Source organism: Lolium rigidum, chromosome 4 (assembly GCF_022539505.1).
Source record: "Lolium rigidum isolate FL_2022 chromosome 4, APGP_CSIRO_Lrig_0.1, whole genome shotgun sequence".
In the NCBI taxonomy this organism is placed as follows: Eukaryota; Viridiplantae; Streptophyta; class Magnoliopsida; order Poales; family Poaceae; genus Lolium; species Lolium rigidum.
Genome location: NC_061511.1, coordinates 35,759,986 through 35,781,838, shown reverse-complemented (window position 1 = coordinate 35,781,838; position 21,853 = coordinate 35,759,986). Strand labels below are relative to the sequence as shown.

The following is a 21,853-nucleotide window of genomic DNA, read 5'->3' as shown; positions in this document are numbered from 1 at the left end:
ATAGGGGTGGCATAACATACCTCAAGTTCACAATTTTCTTCTGTATGATGTATTCCTTCAAAACTCGAGAGGCTTAACCTTCCCGCAATAATCCTTGGAAAACATAGAAGTGGCACGGAGTATGAAGTATAAGCTCCAACCCCTGGGGAAGTGTGAAGTCAAATGTCGCAGTATGTGAGAGTTGGGTGCTCTCTAATACACTTACAAAAGGCTTTGGAGTATGACATATAAACTCCAACCCGTGGGGAAGTCCTGTGGCAGCCCAATATCAGTCTAGTCTCTGCATGAATCTAGTACGCAGAAAACTTGTAGTTCAAGGCACAATCCACTATTAAAGTTGCAAACTAGTGTAATATAAAGTCCTTAGTGAAAGTTCAACTTAATAGTATCCACCAAACAATGTTTTGCAACAAAATTCTTTGATGTGCCTATAAGACTTGGGGGTGGGGGATTATTGGAATTTGCTAGTGGGCATTGGCCCCTAGTCTAGTACAAATTCTGAAATTTTGTTATGGCCAATTGATGCATGATTCTGATATGGCCCATTCATACATGTAAAGGAGTAAGACTAAAATTTAGTCCCACACTGCTAGTTGGGAGAGAGTTGGAGGAGATTTTATGGTGAGCTATTCTAGCACTACTAAGTGGGTAAGGAGAGAAGGAGTTCACGCACACTCCTCCTACTCTGCCTGCCTCGCTGCGTCCGCACACCCGCACTCATGTTCCTCGGATTCAGCTGAGTGGAGCTCATACACATCATGTTGTTTATAGTTTTTGTTGTTTAAGAAATTAATCATGTATTAATATGCAAGTAGTTAACGAACACGTTATGAACCGTCTCTAGATTGTATGGATTGTGGGTTGTGTTGACTTGGACATGGGATGCGCCCCATGTCTTATACTCTTATGTGACATGCACTATATAAACCCCAGGCACAAACTCTAATTGAAACGCTACATGAGATTACTTGCCTTTCGCTGTCGCCCACCTCTTCCCCATCCCACCTTCCGACGTACACCAAAGGGCGGGACATGAAGCCCTGGAAACCCGCCTCTTGTAGATCTGTATGGGTGAGGGGCAATCATGTTTTTTGGGCAGCGCTGCAACGCGGCTACTGGTAATATCATGTCCCCATGATGATTTCTTCCTGGACATCGACTACCTCTTCGGAGACATGGGTGACAACATCAATACGAACAATGCTGATCCGACTTGCGCTGTATGTGATTTTGCATTTTTTTTTATTTGAGATCTTGCTAGAGTTTCTAGGTTTGGCAGTCAGAATAGATGTGTTATCACGCTTAGATGCAATCTGTTGATCTACTTTAATTTTTGTTTTTATGATATCATGCTTTATCAACTGTTCATTTGGATTAAATCATATAGTTATTTGCTTATATATTCAACGGTTGCTAGCTAGATGATACCCTTGCACGGCTTCTCACTGCAAGACTCAACGTCTTCATAGAATACAAATTATGGATGCCTTGTCAGAGTGTACGTATAGTACGATTCAGTGATTGAATTGTATCCATCACTATTATGTCGTTTCCCGAGGTTGCTGTGATTGATCTAAAGACTAAAGGTGCAAATCCACCGACTAAAAGGTGTAAAGCCCTATCGCTCATCTAAAGGCTAAAGGTGCATATGCAAATCCACGAACGTACACGTTGCATGATCTGCCTTCCTTCCTCCAGAAGGCACCACTTTGGCACTTTCTCCCGCTAAGACGGGTATATAAACGGACGCAACCTACGTACGTACTGCAGCGAACTGCGAGTGGAGTGGCCAGTGGAGTTTGGAGGATATTGTACCAATGCCGACAGAGATGCCGCTGGGCCTCCCCTTCGTCGTCGACACATGGGGCTCCTCCTCCCGCCGCCGGCGCCACCACCACTTCCTCACCCACGCGCACACGGACCACCTCGCCAACGCCCAGGCCTACCCCGGCGACACCATCTACGCCACCAGACTCACCATGCGGCTTGCTCTCCTACGCGTTCGCCAGGTTACTGCTCCTAGCTCCATCTACCAGATCGACAACTTTGATCCCGTAGTTTGTTTCTGTTACTTAATCGAGATCTCTCGTGAGGTTTGGTTGTACTGCAGCTGGAGCGAGGGGTGTTTGTGGAGATGGAGCTGGGAAAGAGGTTGGTGGTGCGCGACCCTGACGGCGACTTTTCTGTCACCGCCTACGATGCCAACCATTGCCCAGGTAAAAAGTACATCTTTGTAAAGATTCAAAGTAATCTTTACAAACAAATATTGATGTTTCATTTAGATGAGAGAACATTCAACTAGCAAGTACATCTAGTTGAATACATGAATAGAAAACCTATATAGACAACCAGCCCATCATGAGAAGATGCTTTCAACTAACAAGTACATCTTGTTGCATGAATACAAAACTTATATAGACCAACCCAGCCCATCATGAGACCTTGTGTCGCCCATTAATTACCTATTTTGGATCTTCGTTGGTTCTCTTACATTTGAGCTTTACAATATCTGATGTCCTCTAGTAAAGGGAAAAAAGGGTATGCTTAACGAATTATGCACGTCTTAAATCTCATTTTTTTACGTATATAGAATCTATTAGACTGCATTGTGAACACACTATGTACTTAGTACTACAGTCCGCCGTTGAAAGAGTAAAATATCAACAAACTTAATTCCACATTGCTTGTATTATATATACACACAACTGAAAAAACATACACACACCATTATCCAAAAACATACCGAATGAGAGTTAGGCTCCGGCCGCTTCTTAATAATTTCTTAGTTGTGACAGATATTAATAGATAACTCCATTAGTTATGCACTTTTCAAAATTGCAAGTATGCGCACGTCTTTAATAGATGGGATAAAAACTCTAAGCCATCTACATATGTATTAATTATGATTTGGAACTCATGCCTACGATAATTTATATATATATATGTAAGTCATATATAAGATTCTGTTTAGATATTTTTACAATATAATGCATGCTGGAAATTGAAAACGGTTGGGCTTGGGCATGGGTAATGCTTTCTGTTTCTTGTGGCTTCAGGAGCAGCTATGTTTCTATTTGAGGGTCCATTCGGTAAGATACTGCACACAGGGGACTGTCGGCTCACATCAAATTTTGTACAGAATTTGCCACTGAAAGTGGAAGAAAATAATTGCCGTTTAGACAATGTGTACCTTGACTGCACATTTTCTGAATTCCCCATGTTTCCGAGCAAGGAGTTGGCAATTCAGCAGGTTTTCCTCTGCCCTGAGGATATAAATGTGCTTCATCTCACTTATTGCGAGGAGATTCAACCACTAACTGTCAAATGATTCGGCGACTGCAGGTTATAGCTTGCATACTGAAGCATCCACATGCACCTTTCGTTTATCTTCACTGTGAAAGACTTGGGCATGAAGAGATCCTACTTGAGGTATCAAGGGCATTTGGATCCAAAATTTATCTTGACAGAGGATGGAATTTGGATTATTTTGACACATTGTCACTTACAGTCCCTGAAATAATCACTGTTGATCCAACTTGTCGTTTCCAGGTGTGTTAATAAATCATTCGGTTTTAATAGCACTACTTTCCATCTTTTTTTCAAAATTTTAAATTTGTTTCCTTGGGGGGGAAATTGGTTTCGATGTACATAGACGAATTGCAGTCACTATGAATTATTTCACTACAAAAAATTATTTAATTACTCAAATCTAATTATTTTTCTATATATATATATCGATCAGTACTCAAATCTAATTAGATTCTGTAGATATCCCCACGTTAATCAGAGGAATGGAAAACATCTCACCATCTATTTGGGGTGGCCGAATTATAATACTATGGGGATATCTAGACAAAATTAATTGCCGGTGACTACATCTCATTACTGCAGATAATATATAGGTTGCGACAATTAATTTGGGCCGGGTGGAATACTTAAAATCAACTCCAGCTCAAATCCAAGCGACTACTACCTCCATCCCAAGGCTTAAGACCTATATTTTTTCAGAAAGTCAAACGAAGTAAAGTTTGACCAAACTTTTAGAAGAATTTATGAACAAATATGATATTTTGTAGGTACCATATGAACATATATTTCATTATCTATCTAATGATATTGATTTTGTACTTTTTATGTTAATGATTTTTGATAAAAACTTAGTCAAACTTAACATAGTTTGACTTTCTGAAAAAAATAGGCTTTAAGTCTTAGGATGGAGGTAGTATGATATAGAACATACCACATTGGCTGGCGGACTATGATTTTTTGTTGATTCAAGTACACATATTTGGCAGATAGAGTTTTTCAATTTCTATGCACAACTGGCCAGTCTATAGGTTCTTATCAAGTTTTTTTTTGTTGATACTCTACACACAAAGTTTCTTTTTTTGAAACGAGCTACACACAAAGTTTCATGTGATCGTTTTTGGTTTAAATTAAGTTATAACTTGTTAACTCTGCAAAGTTATAACTTGTTAACTCTACAGATAGTTGGACGGAACCAATTCAAAGAGATCAAAGAAACCAAGCTTGAAGAGAGAAGGGCTAGTCGTCAGCCAGATTCTTTACTTATCCGTCCTTCAACAATGTGGTATGCAAATGCCCATGGTCAAAACCAGAAACTGAGCCTAACAGAAGCCGAGCAGGATGATTCTGGGGTATGGCATATTTGTTTCTCAATCCACTCCTCTCGTGATGAATTAGAGCAAGCGCTGCAAATTCTCCAGCCTCAGTGGGTCATTTCAACAACTCCCCCAAACTTTGCCAATGAACTGAATTATGTAAGGAAACGTTGTTTAGCACACATAACACAAGAAAATGTGCCATTAAGCATCAATTTCTGCTCAACATCCTTTGAGAAGGAAGTCTATGAAGATTTTGTTAGACGAATACCATTCTCGGGAAAGAGGTAATCTTGGAACATGAAACTCATTATTAAAACGCACATTATAATATAAACACATTTCTCTGTTGTACATTTGCAAACTGAAATTTGATTGAATTGATTGACATCACTTAACCTTTTTATTCCTTTTTTTTTTGGAAAAAAATTATGGGATGAAGCCCTAGAGTTGTGGAGATATACGAAACATGGGTGGACCACAGGACTTTTGGACTATCAATGCGCGTGAATGGTCATATATCAGAACATTGTATGAACATGATGGGCCAAGCTATTATGTCAGAAGGGAATGATGCAGCTTTCGACATGCATGTATTGCATTCCGAATATGCGGTGAGTGCAGTTCTTTTCATTCATCCTCATCAGAAATTTAACATGTGATTAAAATATATTTGTGTAAACTGGAGGCTCCATATCCTGTTTGTTGAAGTTTACACGTTACAGTGTTACATTCTTTGGACTACAAATGCACTTGTTTTCGTGGTGGAGGATTGATTTTAGATGACCCACATTAACCCTGTTTGGTCTTTTCACCACTTTTTAGTTACTATATATATACATATACATATATAGGAATGTTTGTATAACAGATAATCTTATTTTTATTTTCCATGTATCTTTGTTTCTCGTACAGAAAATGCTACAATACCCCTTTCAATACCAAGAAAACATTTCGGATGATCTAACTGATCAAAATCTGGGATACAAACTCGACAATATGGATGCAGTTAGTGTACATTTATCTCTTTTTGTATCATCATTTTTTATTTCCATGTAACTTTCTTTTCATTATGTCCATGCTTGTTTAAAGCTATTATTTATGACATAATAATCACATCAACAGGTTTTTATGCCACTGCAAATGTGCAAAACTTGGTACCTAGTTGTGGCAAATTTTTGGAAGAAACGATTTGAGGTATTGAGCCCATTGGGGTACACTAACGAATTGATAAGAGAGGCACGGTCTGTGGTGTACAACTTCCAGAAAGCATTTCATAATGCATATTCGGGGTCCGGAAGAGTAAAAATTAAAGCAATGGATATTACCTTCCATACCATATCAAACTCAGACAACGAGTTGAGTTTCCGGCTCACATTTATTTCTATGTACTTTTAAAAAAAAAATCTTTGTTGTTTCTCGTACATGTTAAATGAATTATTTTTAGCAATTAATTGAACTATATTCCATTGTCTTTTTCTTTATCTATTTCAATAGATCCGACAGTGGTATATTTATCATGAAGGCACTGGATTTATATGATTTAGAGAAACATATCTTCTTTAAAGATGTAAGTGACATTCATCTCTCTTCCTTTTTTCCATATAATAGTAGATGGATATCCTTTTTCAAGATGAGTAGGCATAATATATATATATATATATATATATATATATATATAGAGTATATATATCTCAATAATTTTAAGAAAATATAATATTTTCATAAATAAAATGGGCTACATACATTTTTTTTCTTATTTGATTCTTGGAGGAATATCTGGTTATTCTGCATACTCTTTATAACATAGGTCATTGATTTTCAGTCTGATGCCAAAGGACTCCGTGAACACTTAACATTCTATCTCTTGGACCACAAGTACAATGAGAAGGCCCCTATCATGTACAAGGGTTAGTGGGCCCATAAAGTCAGGGTCATGTGGTTCTGCCTGATCATAGAAGCGTTGGATGTAACCATATATTCTTGCTACCATCAAATAAGGAGTTAGACCAAGAGACTTTGTGAATATACATCATTTCAAAATTTTCCACAAGAAGCAAATGTTGTGCACATGATCAGTTAGCTAGGACGAAGGTCTCCACCGGATGCTTGGTTGGATGATCAACCTAATTTCATTGTACACTTTCTAATGAATTATATATAAAAAACATTTCAGTCAATAAAGGATGGCATATGGTAAAAGTTTATGTGGTTTCTTTTGCATATTGATACAAGTTGTAAATGAGCAAGGAGAGAGAGCTCTACATGCATATGCTCTTGTACCCGATGGATGCTATGCAACTTCCTCCTCATGTGTGTTCCACCCTGTTGGTTTGGCTATTCTTCTCCTGCACCAAAACACCCCAACTCTATTTTTATGTGTGTTCTTGATTTAAATTTTGTTTTGCCAAAAAAAAGGAAGGACCTAACTCATGCAATACATTAGAAAGAGGACGAGAAGAGCACAAAATTGGATGGTGACCAGAAATTGGTCGCTAGCAGGAAAACACCTACAGTGTCACTGTTGGGCGAAGGTCCCACTTACTATGGTATATAGCTTTGGGGATGAGAGAAGCGGCGGTCACCGCTGAGGCGAGGCCCCCCTTCAAAATCTTTCTGGTTCGCACCTTCCAATTGTTCTACATGATGTAATCGTGATTCCTTAGAACTCCTTTTTTTTTTGGCTTTTGGATTGGTCTTGAATGAAACGTACAAAGGATCAAGATGGATAACCAAGAGGGGAGAGGAATAAATATATTTCTACACATTTTAATATTTTTCTTTAGAAGTTTTAAGCTTTGCGGATAAGCAAGGTAAGCTAAATACAACTATGTGTTAAAAACTATATGATGATATAAGATACTTCGAGCGTGAAGGCTATCACAACAATTACAAGATGATAAACGAGGCACGGCGCGATAAATATGTATTCCAGTGTCACTTCTTTGGGAGACGGAAGGCTAATCACTGTTGAAGAGGTGTGCATTACAACGAAGGACCACCGAACTTCAGCACAAAGTATCACCTTCTTCCTCACCTTCTTATAGCTAGTTGAGCCCCCTCCATGAAGTAGGAGATAAATTTATGTTAAGATCATTGACATATAGATATTTCCTAACTTTACCTAAATATATCTACACAATACCTTTGCGAAGTCTCATTACCAGGGTCGGCACAGCGTATAGACTTTCTAAATGTACATCTAATAGAGTAATATGTGGTTGGTTCCTCCATTTTCATTATCCGGGTATCCCAATTCATTATTGCATGGGTATGGTAAGAGATTGAGGATCGTTCAGAAAAAAAAAGAATGAGTTGGAAGGTTGCTGAGAAAAAGCTCCGAGTCTATGGGGATGCATTGTTGTTTTCAACGTTGTCCTCTATGATCTCTTCCGATCTTTATGTGATGTTTCTCTAAAGTTCCCCAAAGGGGTGCGGAAAATAATGACCACTACCATTCCAGATCATCCTAGCAGTTTGCTGAGCAAAATTTCAAGTATGGGCCAATCAAAGAAGTATTATTTTCTTTACAAAATACCTGGGTGGTATTGGGGTCAAGAACCTAGAGTCCAACAAAAAATGGTTTAGGCACAACTTGCTAAATCTCATTAACGAAGAAAAATTTCATAAGCTTATCAGGAATAAATATTTATATATGTTTTGAAATGGGAGTATCACTCCAACCTATGCATCGAAGCGATGCGCACAACCTTTTTATTAAGTATGTATCATAGTATCTCTTTTACAACTCAAGGATCACACAATTTTTTGGCAAATATCAGCCATCTAAACAAAAAATACAAGTAGCATCTATGCCTCTTGTATACGTCTAGAATGTTGCTAGCCACCCTAGCTAAAGATAGCCACATACGACTGCCATCAATTTATTGCAACTAGTATCCATAGATCCCCACTGCTACATGAGAAGGAGTATATGAATTGAGGAACCTGCCTTGTGTATAACCTGCAAGAAATTCAGAATGAGTTATCATGAGTGGTGTGTGGTGGTGTTAGGGTTCTAGGCCTCTTCTACCTTTTGCAAATGTGTAAACTGTTGATCTCCTTTCCGCTTGATTCAAAGATTCGCGGATCTCCTGTGAGTTCTCGAAAAAATAAAAACTTATACAGTACCTGCTTCGTGTATTATTTGTTTACCAAACATGGCTTTCTGGTGGCTGTAGTTTGGTGGATTTTGGAGAGTAGCATTGGAGAGTGTTCCGGAGTCCATGTGTCGTGACACATACTACTACTTTGCACTCAATAGAAGAGATGAAAGGAGTAGAGACGCAAAAAAAAAAACACTAGATAAAGACAAGTCTTCCCTTAGAAGCTTTGCAAATTCTGGTGAGCTGTTGTCACTAACGCATGGCCACTAATCAATCAACCCCACTAGATGACTTTACTTACACAGACGACTCCAACTTTTGTCAGCTTATTACGAGCTGCGTTATCACCCAGATAGTTTCTCCACTGCCAAGTATAGGATGATGGCGAGCTGAGTTCCACCAATATTCTACTCGCCTGACGTGAACACTGTTTCACCTTTGAGCTCCGTCGTTATGTCCTGGTCAGATGAATGAAAGCTACACCTACGGCTCGTCTCTTTCTATATGTCAAAATAGATGGCCTATGATTCTGTTTAGTTGTTTAATTCCGGTGACTCTTGTGGGCCGTATATACATGACTTGGATGGTTCGTATGAATAATGACTTGGGATGGGTTTTAATGCACTAAAGATCTCATGGCTCGGATGCCATAAAAGATTGATACATTGGTTAAATTTTTCAAAAATCTGAACTGAAAGAGGGATGATCTCTAACACTATATATACAATATCAACCTAGCCCTCAAAAAGTCGGGCTAATATGTAATTTTGGACCTTTTTTTCGTTCCGATCAGAAGCCTTAAAATGACGAGGCCCTGTAAATATTTTGTAGGCCACCGAAGACCGCAGCCCCGAGTCACCATTTGTACCGGTTGAAAGTTGATTTGCAGGTTGAGAAATGATTTTCTCCTTGCCTCGTCCACTCCTCCGCCGATCCTTCATTGCGCAATCTGCCACTGGTGAAAAAATCAGCCTCCCCCACCTCTTGATCCGGCATCCATGTTGCGTGATAAAGTCGGGGCACTGCTCAATCGGTCTCGGGCGCAGCCGTGGTAGTTCCTTCGCGTTGCGAAATGGTCGTAGAGTAGAACCCCGGGCGAGCGCGGTTCAATCTCCGAGAAGGAGCATATGCACCTTGTCCGTTTGGAGGTCGCTAGACCAACAGAGGTCTCGAGCCATCGCTGGCCTTCCGTTGTGGCACCCGGGAGTAGAGGCAGGGAGCTCGAGCTCACGCTGGTCAGCCGCTACCGGGCTCCCCCTCCATCACCATTGTTGTCTTCCACCGACGAGGGGATGTCCCCACCAAATTGGAGGCCGGACTACAGACGAGGAAGTAGTGGGGAGCGACGTCGTCCCTGCTGACTTCGTCAACCGCTTGTCCCACAAGGAGCGTGTGACAACTTGGTTCAAGGAGCGTGTGACAACTTGGTTGATGTTGCGTCCACGCCACACGTAGGCCACCAAAGTGAAGAAGCAGCGCAATGACCACTAGCTCAACGAGCTACTCTTCCAGTTACAGGAGAAGGTCGCTGCAGAGAAGTGGCGCAAGAAGCAACACCGGAAGCTGCAGAACTCATCGACCTCACCTACGACAATGAGTGACCCTAGGCTACGGTGAGGTATCTCGGAGCCACATTTCAGTAGTTAGGGTTTAGATTTTGGGAGGTATCTCAGAGCCACATTTTAGTAGTTAGGGTTTAGATTTTGGGTTAGCAGTGATAAAAATCTTGTTGCAACTATGAATGTATGAAATGTTATCATCTTTGCAATGTCAAATTCTGCCACGTTTAAAAAAAGTATATATCAGTTCTGGCCGAGGTAAACTCCGACTGAAAAACGATTTTTAGGTTCACTGTATAGGTGTTCTAAAGGACACTATTTTAATTAAGGAGTCTCCTAGAGATGCTCTTAGACCAGCTTGTGACTGGAACTGAATCTTGCAGTAAACGACATGCCATAAATCCCGCAGATTACTGGAGGCAGTACAACAGGGGAGAACCTTACAAGCAGTAACCAGACACTGACAGAGCAAGAGGCAGTGAAACCCGGAGGACAGTGTCATCTACTCACCAAGGCTACTGCAGCAGCAGCCAAATTCATGGCGATCCAAGGACCACCCTCACCCTGCTACCAGTACACGAACCGCGCCAGACATTAAGGGCCAAAAATGGGCGTGATCCATCACACAGGCACAGGGTAGCGGGGACACGGTCACATGCCATGGCATGGCACTTCAGAGATAGACCGTGAAGCAGCTGTAGCAACGATCACGCCCCTGGATCGATGACTTATTAGGACCTTTCAAGATTGACCTCTATGATGAATACCTCCTCTCTCTGGCCTTTCAAGATTGGCCTGGCGATTCCAAAAATATATAGGATAGATAGAAACTACGGAGATACTTATGTAGTTACTTGCCTAGAGCTTCCATGGATCACCTGAAAGCGCCCCAACAAGGTATTGGATTTCTCATCTGGGGTTTGCAAAAGATGGATGCCATTTTTCTTTAGCTTACTTGCCAATGTACGCTTGTTCTGCATCACGGATCGTGCTCGGGCTTGTCTGTCTCACCGCTATTGCTGCCGGCCATCCGGCTCGAGCTGCGGGCCATCTTTGAGATGGCCGAGGACAGCCCTTTGAAGCTGCTGCTGCCGCCCTCACTGAGGTTGTGGGAGCGCCGAGACCGCCTAGGGGCGAGCTGCGGGGACCCTGCCTTCTCAGGGTCGTTGTCTGTCCTTGTATGTGCCACCACCAGCCTCGAGATGCTGCCGCGGCAAAACGGGCAGGCTGGCGAGGGCGGGGCCAGCGTCGTCGGGTTGGGCTTGTTGTGGCAACATAGAGCTAGTGTGCAGGGCGCGCACATCTGGTGCCCGCAGTCCTGCACCTCGATGGTGCACGCCTGGTCGAAGCAAATACAGCACAACTCCGTGTCGCTCACCTGTGTGCAAATTATCCATCAGTCATTCTTCCAATAGCCAAAGATGCAAAAATAAATTGTTCATGTGTTGCTGGGAAAGCAAACATCATTGTACCTCCGAGAATGCGTCATTGTCAATGTTATCATCGTAGTGTGAAGGGGATGGCAGGGAGTACTTGGTGTCCTTCAGGATCTTCTTCTCCCTCTCCCTGTTAGCTTCCATAAGAGCTGCTTCCAGAAGAGCCTTTGCTTCTGGATCAAGCTCGCTGATGAACTTAAGCGGGGAAGGCCACACCATTGGCTCAGCCGAAGAAGGGTTTAGCAATGCTGAACATGCCCCAAATTTGCGCTTTAGTGCAACCGCAAATGGTATCCTCCTGAGGGGACAACAACATTTGATATTAAGATTTCAGCAGGATGAGTATGGCAGTTCATGAAAACAAAAAATCAATTCTTGATTGTTGCTGGCCTAGCTGAACTTACCAAATGTAGATTCAACAAATGCTTACTGAGTTCACTAGTTACTAGAATAAGTGTTCTATTGATTACGAACATCAGGGACCATTTGTTACTACTAAGCACAACAACATTTGACATTAAGATTTCAGTAGGATGACTATGGCAATTCGTGAAACGAGTATTAAACAACATATAAAATTATTGGTTGTTGCCGGGCTAGGTGAACTTACTGGATGTAGATTGAACAAATACTTAGTGAGTTCACTAGTTACTACTGTAGAATAGTTGAGTTCTATTGATTATGAACTGCAGGGAACATTTGTGAATACTAAACGAGAGCACTAAAAGTCTAAAACTGCCCTGCTACATACACCAAGAATGTGTGAGCTCCATGACAGGGATCTAGTTCTCACCCAGCCGAGTCCCTTTGTAGCCGATCAGCTCCCCAAGCGAGCAGCTTTCGGATGCAATCCAAGTTCCCGCTGCGAGCGGCCAGATGCAACGCCGTACTACCAGGGAAGCTGCAGCAGCAACACATGAATCAGCATTGGCCCAATCAATAAATAAAACTGATCTGGTCCTTAAATAACAGGACTGGCAATGATCAGCAGCATTACCCATATGAACCGGTCAAAGCAGACACAATGGCGCCATTCTCCAGCAGCACCTGCAGGCAGTCTGGCCGCCCCTGCCTGGACGCAAGATGCAGCGGCGTCGCGCCGTTGTCGTCCCTGACGTTCATGAACCGGGCGTACCCCCTGCGAAGCTTCCACGGCAGCCGGTGAGCAAACAAGCAACCGAGCCATCGAGGCAGCAGCGGAGCTAGAGCAAAACTAATCAGGGTGCACTGCTCCTTGCTACTCTAAAATTGCAACAAATTTAAGCCAGATGGGTGCACTAATGAGTGTTTAGCTAGAGAGTGCACAAACTGGTTTTCAGCCTAATTGCAGGCTTAAATTTTCTTCTACCCTGGTGCGTGTGCACCCTGCTAGCTTCAAGTAGCCCCGCCATTGCATCGAGCTGTACGCAGAGATCGCTCACCATGAATCGGCCACCGCCGTGGTCTGCGCGGCGCAGAGGATGGCGTCCAGGCAGTCGACGTGGCCGTAGTAAGCCGCGTGGTGGAGGCAGGTCCTCGCGTTCACCGAATCGAACATCAAGATCTGGTGCACAGGTATGGTTAGTGAGCGGATTTTGCAAGCGAAATTCGTAGTACAAGAAATTTGTGGGTTTGCTCACATTTGCGCCGGCCTGGAGGAGCTTGAGCACGCAGCCGATCTTGCCGTGCATGGCGGCGAGCATCAGGGGAGTCTGGAGACGACAGGGCAAGAAAAGGTGAGATCTTTTCGGAAGCTTGTTGGCAGTTACGTACGCTAGCTAGATTTTGAATGGGATCTCTCACCTGCTTGTGCCGATCCACCGCGTCCGGCTGCGCCCCGCGATCCAGGAACATTGAGAGCGCCTGCGGGGAAGAAGAAGAAAGCTCAGGGAAGAGTAATAGCACGCGGGTGTGATGGATCCATGGCGCGCGCGTGTGGCGAGGAGGCGAGGAGGAGTCGGAGTATCGGGTGCTGACCTCGAGGCGTCCATTGGCGGCGGCGATGTGGAGCGGGGAGAGGCGGTCGTAGAGGGTGGCGCGGCGGGCGAGGGAGCCGTCGGCGGCGAGGAGGGCGGCCAGGGCGTCGAGGTCCCCGAGCTGCGCGGCGCGGAAGAAGTCGTGCTCGTCGCCGGTGCGGGCGCAGCTCACCCCGTGGCCCATGTTCGTGGCCCCAGCTCCGGTTTGTGGCGGCGGGGGAGGCTCCGGCGACGACTCCTCCCGCCGCCGGCGAAGTGGGGTAGGTGGGCGCCGGCCGGGGACACTGGAGTGGGAAATGGGGAAAGAGAGGCGGACAGTCTTTACGCCTTTTTATTATGGACCTTTCTCTCTCCTCCTCGTGATTGATTGCCTGTTTTTTCTTTCTTTTCTTTGAAGAAACAAAAAGATAACGAAATATCTCGTGATTTCACTCAAGCTGGTCGTTGGGATCAACCCATCAGCCAACACGTGATGAGAAAACAAATTCGAGTATATATAATAACATGGATCATTGTGGTTGGGATTTTGTTAACTAGCCAAATAATTCACTTTAGAAATACAACATGTTACCTAATTCATTTTCAAAAAAAAAAAATACTTTTTCTTTTCTTTTCTTTTTTTTTGCGAATTAAAAACTATCTTCCCTCGGAAGCCTCCTCTCTCTCTCTAGCCTCTACTCCTTCTAATGGAAGTCTTCTGTTATGTGGACCCACCCATTTGACTCTGAAATTTTCGTTTTGGAAATTGGAACTCAGATTTGAATTATGGAACCAGTAAAAAGCTATAATCCAGCTAAATTTTCCAAATTTTAGCAAGAAAATGCATATCACAAGATAATGTAAATCTAGCCAAAGAAGTCGATCCACTAGATCCATCATTTTTCGGAATGACTACACTCTATAATTTTATATACAAGGAAGCAATCATGCTATTTATAATGTGTGGGAGAAAATGATTTTATTGGACATACTCGTGGGGTTTGGTACGATATGATTTGGTTTGGTGTTGGTGGGTGCAGATCATTGCATCATGGCACGTAGCTTTTGTTATACTAGATGATACCCCGCGCGTTGCGGCGGGATTTGTGGCAAAAAAAGGTGAACGTAATATAACATAATAGTTTTTAGCAAAATAAATAAAACTTCATTATGGTATAGAAAGGCTGCTGCAAGTGATCTTTTCATATATGCGATCGAGCATTCCAGCATTGAAGTTGATTTACTACGTCAAATGATGACCCCGTAATATTCATCCAGTGCATACTTTTCATCATCAGATATGGACATATCAGACCCGCACAAAAAGATATGGACATATCAGCTGAGCTTGCATTAACAACTTTTTCTTTTCGAAATACGATGCAAGTCTGTAAAAGCTCATCAATACGGGAGTTAGATGTTCAATTTAGAGACCTAATGTGATACGATAAATTGCACAACATTAAGTGGTGCTGCCAGCTCTTATCTATGAACAATGGCAACCGCAAAAAAAAGAAACAAATTGAGTCACTGCCATATTTTTACCACCACTATCAAACTTACGACTATAAATTTCCATAATTAAAAAAATAATGATACAAATAGACTGAATAATAAATTAGTAACAATGAAAGCTGGTAAGTGAAGAGAATTTGAACAATTATGCAAACAAAATGTGCGTAATTAGATCAAAGATCTAGGACCGAGGCACTTCTAAATCAATCAAAGACGGAAAATCTAACAACAATTACATGAGGACCTGTTCCATTCTCGGATGCATATAAGATTTGGGTATTTCATTTTTGAGATGAAAGTCATCGGAGAGAACACACAAAAGTATTTCATTCCATTGTAAAATGTTGGCCACGGGATGTGAAGTTGTGCACCTATTCCTTTAGCTCTGCAAATCTGCTCACAAATTCAACACGAACATACATTAGCCTGCATATTTTGAAAATCAAACCTACAGAGGCAGAAGCACCATGAGATCATGCCGGGACAGGGTGATAGGAATCATGGATTAGAACCTGTACATGGTTGGAATAGATGTGTCAGATGAAAAAAAATCTCACCACAACAATCAAAAGAATCACCATATATCTGGATGAGGTTAGAACGATAGAAAAAATGTGCACGTAGGTACTCTGCGCTCTTCGAAACACTGCCGATCATCTTCACCCTTGTGTAAGACTTGAGAATTGGGATTCTGCATACCAAGTACAGTACACATACCCGGACTGGCAGCTGACGAAGCAGGTCTAGCCGTCTAGGCCAGAATAAGCGCCCTCGCTGATAGGAGGATCTGCGTATACGTCACTGCTGGAGCAGCTGAATTGTCGGGAGGGCGTGCTGCCGATCACATTGGGGTAAGAAGACGGATCGAGAGTTGGAAGAGGAAGCAGAGGGAGGAGAGTGGAGAGTGGGAGATTTGGAGATGAGGAGTGGAAGGATTAAGTAGTAGACCACCAGGAAGTTTAGAGGTCGTGAATAGTGGAATTGCAATGGTTTGTGGAGGTGGGGAAGAGAAAGAGAATGTGCCATCAGAGAGATTTTATGGAGAAGATAAAAGCGCGTGGCTGCCCAGGTCAATACGGAAGAAAAAAGTATTAATGGGCGAGTAATGGGCTGATGTATCAGTGGGCTGCATGTCCGGCTGTGCAAAACCGAACTGAAACCGAAAACCGAACCGAAGAAAACCTAACCGTAACCAAAATTGTGGTTTTTTCAGTTTTCAGTTAGGTTACAGTTAGCAAAAGAGATAACCATTATAAATTCAGTTATTTCAGTAAAAAACCGAATTAAAACAGTTAACTGAATGAAACCGAACATTGGCCATCTAGACACCGAGGAGGAATTGGCTTCGTGATCGGTGTCTTTGGAGCAACGGCATGCGAGTGGGGGCGACTGCACAGGAGAAGTTCAAAATCTTACCTTTCAGGGTGAAAATCCAAGGTCTGGTCTTAATTGGTTGTGACTGGCAATGTCCTTGTTGAAGGCATTGTTTTGAGAGTGAGGATTTTCTTCAGGGTGAAAACCTAAGATCTATGATCGGGTGACGACAGCGCTGGTGCACTGTTACCTTCTTGGAGGCGTCGCTTTTGGAGAAGCTGAACTTCTGGTGCTGTCATGATGGTGTTAGTGCTGTTGTTTAAAAGATTAGATCATTGTAGCGGGGCTTTTCTTTTTTGGTAATTCTTCTTTCTTTTTTGGCGGTGTGCATCCGTAATGTCGCTAGGGCAGTGCGTTGTTGCAGAGGCTGGGTGTAATTGGTATCTCTGATATTAATATATACTCTTTGTCGAAAAAAAGACACAGAATTGCATGTCCCGCCCAACCAAACTATGCATATAACTATTATAGGACGCCAAGTGCAATGCTTAAATGAAAATCGTTCTGTCACACTGGTTTGAACATGCATATTAAGTATTTTAACGTACAGGTTGCAAGTTCCAAACTAGCTTTGCTGCTTTTTTTTCTATTTTGCCGAAAACTGAACCACTTCTTTGTTTTTGTCTTGTTGCAGTAGATTTAGTTCAGTTATACCATATGCAAAACTAAAAATATTGAACATAAAATTACGTGTTATTACAAAATTCGCGTCAACTTTGGTTAATTTGGTTATTACCGAAACCTAACCGAAGTTGAATGGTTACTACCGAAACCGAACCGTATTTTCGTACAAAACCGTATTTACCGAAGTATTAAAACCGTATTTACCGACAAACCGTATAAACCGAACCGAATTAACCAAATTAACCGAATGCGCAGCCGGAGCTGCATGTGAACCTGCTCGTGGCATGCTCGCTCGGAACAAAACTAAATTAGACGTGCGCTGACTTGGGTCAAGGAGGGAGCAGCGAAGAGATGGTGGATTACATCGCGGTACGTGGGGTAAAAACGATGACGTGGACACAGGAGAGAGCAGGAAAATCAGCTAGTGGGGTATTGCTATTTAGAGATAAAAGATTTCTTCTCCAAATGGTAGGTGCCAGTTTGAACCTCTTTTACCAACGGATGATTCCCTCCATTTTCTTTCGGGCAGTACTATGTTGCAAGCAATGTAGAAAGTGGGTTTAAAAAAAAAGCAATGTAGAAAGTGGAAATGAAAATTTAGTATGTTTTGAGAAATTTTGGAGCAATTTTCTATGTGACCTTTCTATAATTATTTTTACTTCAAAAAAATAAATTATTTTACAGTTTTAGTGTGAATTAAACATGCAGGCACCCACGGTTCGGCGGAACCTTTTTTACCATTCAAGACAACTCCATATGTTTAAAAATATATCTGGTGGAAAAAAATAGTATATGACAAGGAAATCACTGAGCATCTTCCGAGGAATCAAATCCCCGGATAAAAAAAGTTGTCCGATCGAAATAAAGAAAACGGTCAACTTTGATTTCCCCTTTCGCGCGTGGGTGGACCGTAGTTCACGTCGCTTTCGTTCTCTCTCCTAACTTTCGTCTCTGCAGGTCGTTTTCGTTCTCTCCCTCATGGCTTTCTTCTCCGGAACGGATTCACAATAAAAAAAATCCCGCCCCTCTATTTGTCTTCACAATGGCTCACAGAATGCCAGAGAACAACGAGATGATCGAGGAATGGTGGAGCACTGAAAGGATACGATGTGTTGAGGAGGACAGGAAGTGGTTTGATGGCCTTGTCTGCACTACTGCTTGTCTGTCTAGCCGGTTACAGTCTTTAGAAGAACATACAAAGGTGTTCCGGAACACACATCATCATCACAGTCCCAGCACACTTAGCCGACAAAATTGTGGCTCATATCAAGATAGGCTGCTAAGAGAGGAGTGGGAGGGGTTAACCAGGTTGTGAGAGAGTAGATGCATGTTTCTGTTTTTGGAGTGTTTGATGCCTCATGTTCTCATTTGGCGTTATTTCGCGACATGGACTACATTTAGCAACTATCCCAAAAACATACAAAATGATGTCTAGGATTAGAAAGCTCCCTTCCCAAATGATACATTCCATAATTTCTATATCACAACTCGATTAGATCACAACAAGACTCTAAGAACAATTGTTCCATAATGTGACAATTCTGAATATTTTTGTTTGAAACCCATCATATGTGAGCCCTATTTGCTGCAAGTAACTTGATCGAGACCGGTGGTGAGGAGAGACTGGCTCCTTGCTGGAGCACAACGTCCAAAAAGCTTTATCCAACCTACCAACTATCCTCTAGTTAATATGGCAAAAGAAAGTTATACGTGGTTCCAACATATCCTCCCTACTAATGCATAGATGGAACGCCACCTCAATTTATAGATCCAATGAATGAGGTGATCTTCATGCTCTCCTTATGCTAACTAATGGCCATACAAGGGCATTACGAGCCTAAAACCACTGCAGTCCATGAGTACATAACCCAATATGCCAAAAACAAATTAAACATACACGTACGTTGACTCTGCTCAAAAGGGTTCTTCATACGAATAAAAAAATGATCTTAATTTCCAAGCAATAGTGCAAGCATTAATAATGTTCCTGATGCCCAGTCTCGACAAAAAATCTCCGGATGTGTTAGACTGCTCATAGTGGGAGTAACATAGCTAGTAACATCACGACATCTTAAGACATTTTGGTGATATGGTATGCTAATAAATGAAGAAAGAGAGTGAGGTGGTAACTATCTATGTTACCATAACATCACACACATCAAGGCAAGATGAGTCTACAACATAATAAATGATACAATGCATGACACCACATATAAGTTACTACCCACTATGAAGGTAGTAACCTAGACTAATAACATGACAAATGTTAATAGTCTAAGTTACTCCCCACTATGACCAGCCTTAGGATTAGGTGTTGTTGATTAGGGCAACAAAAGTCATTTTCTGCGATTTCTCACCGCTTGTTGCACTGACGAGACAGACTGTGATTCGCCAAACGCCAGCTAGCCAACAATGGATGCCCAAGGTCCTTGAAGTCAAGCTCAATGGAACATATCAGTTAGCCTGTAATGTTTCAGCGTCCATGTTCATACACCATTACAACCAAGACAAAAAGTTTGGTCGCGAATGCACATATACAGCACAACATAAAACTCGCTAAGCTTTGTGTGAACATTCTGTTGGGCTGGAATACCTTGTTGGAAAATTAGGCACAATTAGAGCTTGAGCAGTCGCGCAGAGCGCTTCCAAAAAACCTAATTCGCCCTCTCCCGTACAGGATCGTAAGGACGAGTGGTTCCGGAGACCTGCTCTCCCGTTCGCCAATGCACGTCGGCGCGCGGGATGGAGTAGGCTATGGCGGCGCAAGCAGAGAGAGGTGGAAACCCTAACTCGTGTATTAGATGTGATTCTGCGTTAGCCGGGCAGGAGATTATATAGGCTCAGGAAACCCTAGGCAACGTGGGCCACGCCAAGTTGCACGACTAACTGCGACGCGTCCGTCTAGGACTCTATTCGTTTTCCTGAGCTGCAAAAAGTAAGGAAAGTCTTGGCTCGAGGCTCAATCCACTCACCACGAGCGCGGCGCGCGTCGGGACGAGTCGAGCGAGGTGGAGGAGGAGCGCGCGTGTAGCACTCCTTTCTCAATCACTTACTAGTGGTGGAACAACCCACCTTATAAGGTGGTCTAACTTCCTCCCAACTTTCTATGTGGGACTAAACTTCCCACCTCTTGCCACTCCCTAGTGAGCTGCCACCAACTTGGGCTCAAACTCAGAAGGCTTCCACTATGTGGGCTTTGAGATTTATAGGAAAATCTGAAATCTAGTATGAGCCACTAAGGGTAGGCCCAATATTTCAACAATCCCCCATCAGATCTCAAATCCCCATTTAGAGATTTACCAATACTCGCTGCTTGTTTTATATACCAGTGTTTCAGCGGAGACTGTTAAGTTGAACTTCCGCCTAGAACCTTAAGCTACATCCATTCACACTTGAAAAAATGGACTAAGCCTTGAATTGCAAGTTTTGCGTGAACAGGGTTTCACTCAAAGTCATAACCAGTACATGGCTACCAGTAGCCTACCCCGCGGGTGAAGCATATGCGTCATACTTCGTGGTCTCTTCATGAGTTTACTAGAGATCACCCAAATCTCATAGATTGCGACGTTTAACAATCGGACTCATATAGGTGTGTTACTTCAAGAATGCTCTGTAGGACAGCATCTTTGCTAAAATAGCCAACATAAACACGTTAAGGCTTTTGCCAACCTGCCTTACAGCAATTGAGAGTTGTGCATCTTCACATAGAGAGGGTTACATAATACTCTCCTCAATTAAACCACTAGTTTGTTCTTCCCAGGTCCTAATTCACGGGATCTCCGATCACAAAGGTTGGGTTACCACTATGGTGTAACATCAACGGGTCTCAAACCCATCTCCTCGATGCACTTTCTATCACATTACGTGATAGTCCCTTTGTAAAGGGATCTGCCAGGTTTTTATCTATTTGAATATATGTAACAGTTATTACTCCGGAGTTTCGCAATTTCCTGAGAGACTTCAAACGTCTTTTGACGTGTCTTGATGACTTCGTGTTATCCTTAGAATTGTTCACTTTGACAATTACAGTTTGATTGTCACAATTCAAAAGGATTGCCGGTACAGGTTTTTCAACCACAGGCAAGTCCATCAAGAGCTCACGCAACCATTCTGATTCAACGAGTGGTTGTGTCCAAAGCGATAAGTTCTGCTTCCATAGTTGACCTCGTCAATATGGTTTGCTTGCAAGATCTCCATGACACTGCGCCACCTCCAAAGGTAAATACATACCCGCTAGTGGCGTAGAGATCAGCCTACATCGAGATCCAATTTGAATCACTATATCCTTCAAGCACAGCTGGGTGTCCTGAATAGTGAATCCCATAACTCATTGTACCACATAGGTAGCGCATGACCCTATCAAGTGCATGCCAATGATCAGTACCCGGGTTTGACATGAACCTACTCAACTTGCCAACAGCAAAAGAGATGTCAGGTCTAGTCGCGCTCGCTAAGTACATGAGTGAGCCAACGATCTGAGAATATCTCAATTGATCTACGGCAATCCTCCGGTTCTTGCGCAATGTCACACTGGGGTCATAAGGTGTTGGAGAAGACTTGCTATCAATATAGCCGAACCGGCTCAAGATCTTCTCAACATAATGGGATTGTGTTAGAGTAATCCCACTCTCGTTCTTAATAAGCTTGATGTTCGAATTACATCAGCTTCTCCCAGATCTTTCA

General features: G+C 42.5%; 3 protein-coding genes and 1 long non-coding RNA gene across 4 annotated transcripts; 3 read left to right on the top strand and 1 right to left on the bottom strand.

Annotated features, from left to right (window-relative positions):
* Window positions 1–1,817: 1,817 nt before the first annotated feature.
* Window positions 1,818–4,784, top strand: LOC124646881 (5' exonuclease Apollo-like; the record flags this gene model as incomplete). The annotated part of the gene is made up of 5 exons (XM_047186924.1): window positions 1,818–2,054; window positions 2,111–2,216; window positions 3,057–3,250; window positions 3,343–3,549; window positions 4,488–4,784. Coding segments are annotated over exons 1-5 (1,041 nt in total), but the record flags the coding sequence as incomplete, so codon positions are not given.
* Window positions 4,785–4,786: 2 nt separating this feature from the next.
* On the top strand, window positions 4,787–5,235 carry LOC124708645. Its single transcript, XR_007005250.1, has 2 exons — window positions 4,787–4,909; window positions 5,065–5,235. It is a non-coding gene; the product is annotated as an uncharacterized LOC124708645 (long non-coding RNA).
* Window positions 5,236–5,529: 294 nt separating this feature from the next.
* On the top strand, window positions 5,530–6,794 carry LOC124708644. Its single transcript, XM_047240317.1, has 4 exons — window positions 5,530–5,630; window positions 5,748–5,980; window positions 6,120–6,192; window positions 6,448–6,794. The coding sequence occupies exons 1-4, from the start codon at window positions 5,541–5,543 to the stop codon at window positions 6,535–6,537; spliced, it is 486 nt and encodes a 161-aa protein (XP_047096273.1). The 5' UTR covers window positions 5,530–5,540; the 3' UTR covers window positions 6,538–6,794.
* Window positions 6,795–10,986: 4,192 nt separating this feature from the next.
* Window positions 10,987–13,964, bottom strand: LOC124649505 (E3 ubiquitin-protein ligase XB3-like). The gene is made up of 8 exons (XM_047189125.1): window positions 13,680–13,964; window positions 13,506–13,565; window positions 13,343–13,414; window positions 13,145–13,266; window positions 12,721–12,861; window positions 12,517–12,624; window positions 11,760–12,021; window positions 10,987–11,665 (listed from the first exon to the last, which is right to left on the bottom strand). The coding sequence occupies exons 1-8, from the start codon at window positions 13,860–13,862 to the stop codon at window positions 11,267–11,269; spliced, it is 1,347 nt and encodes a 448-aa protein (XP_047045081.1). The 5' UTR covers window positions 13,863–13,964; the 3' UTR covers window positions 10,987–11,266.
* Between the last annotated feature and the right edge of the window lie 7,889 nt (window positions 13,965–21,853).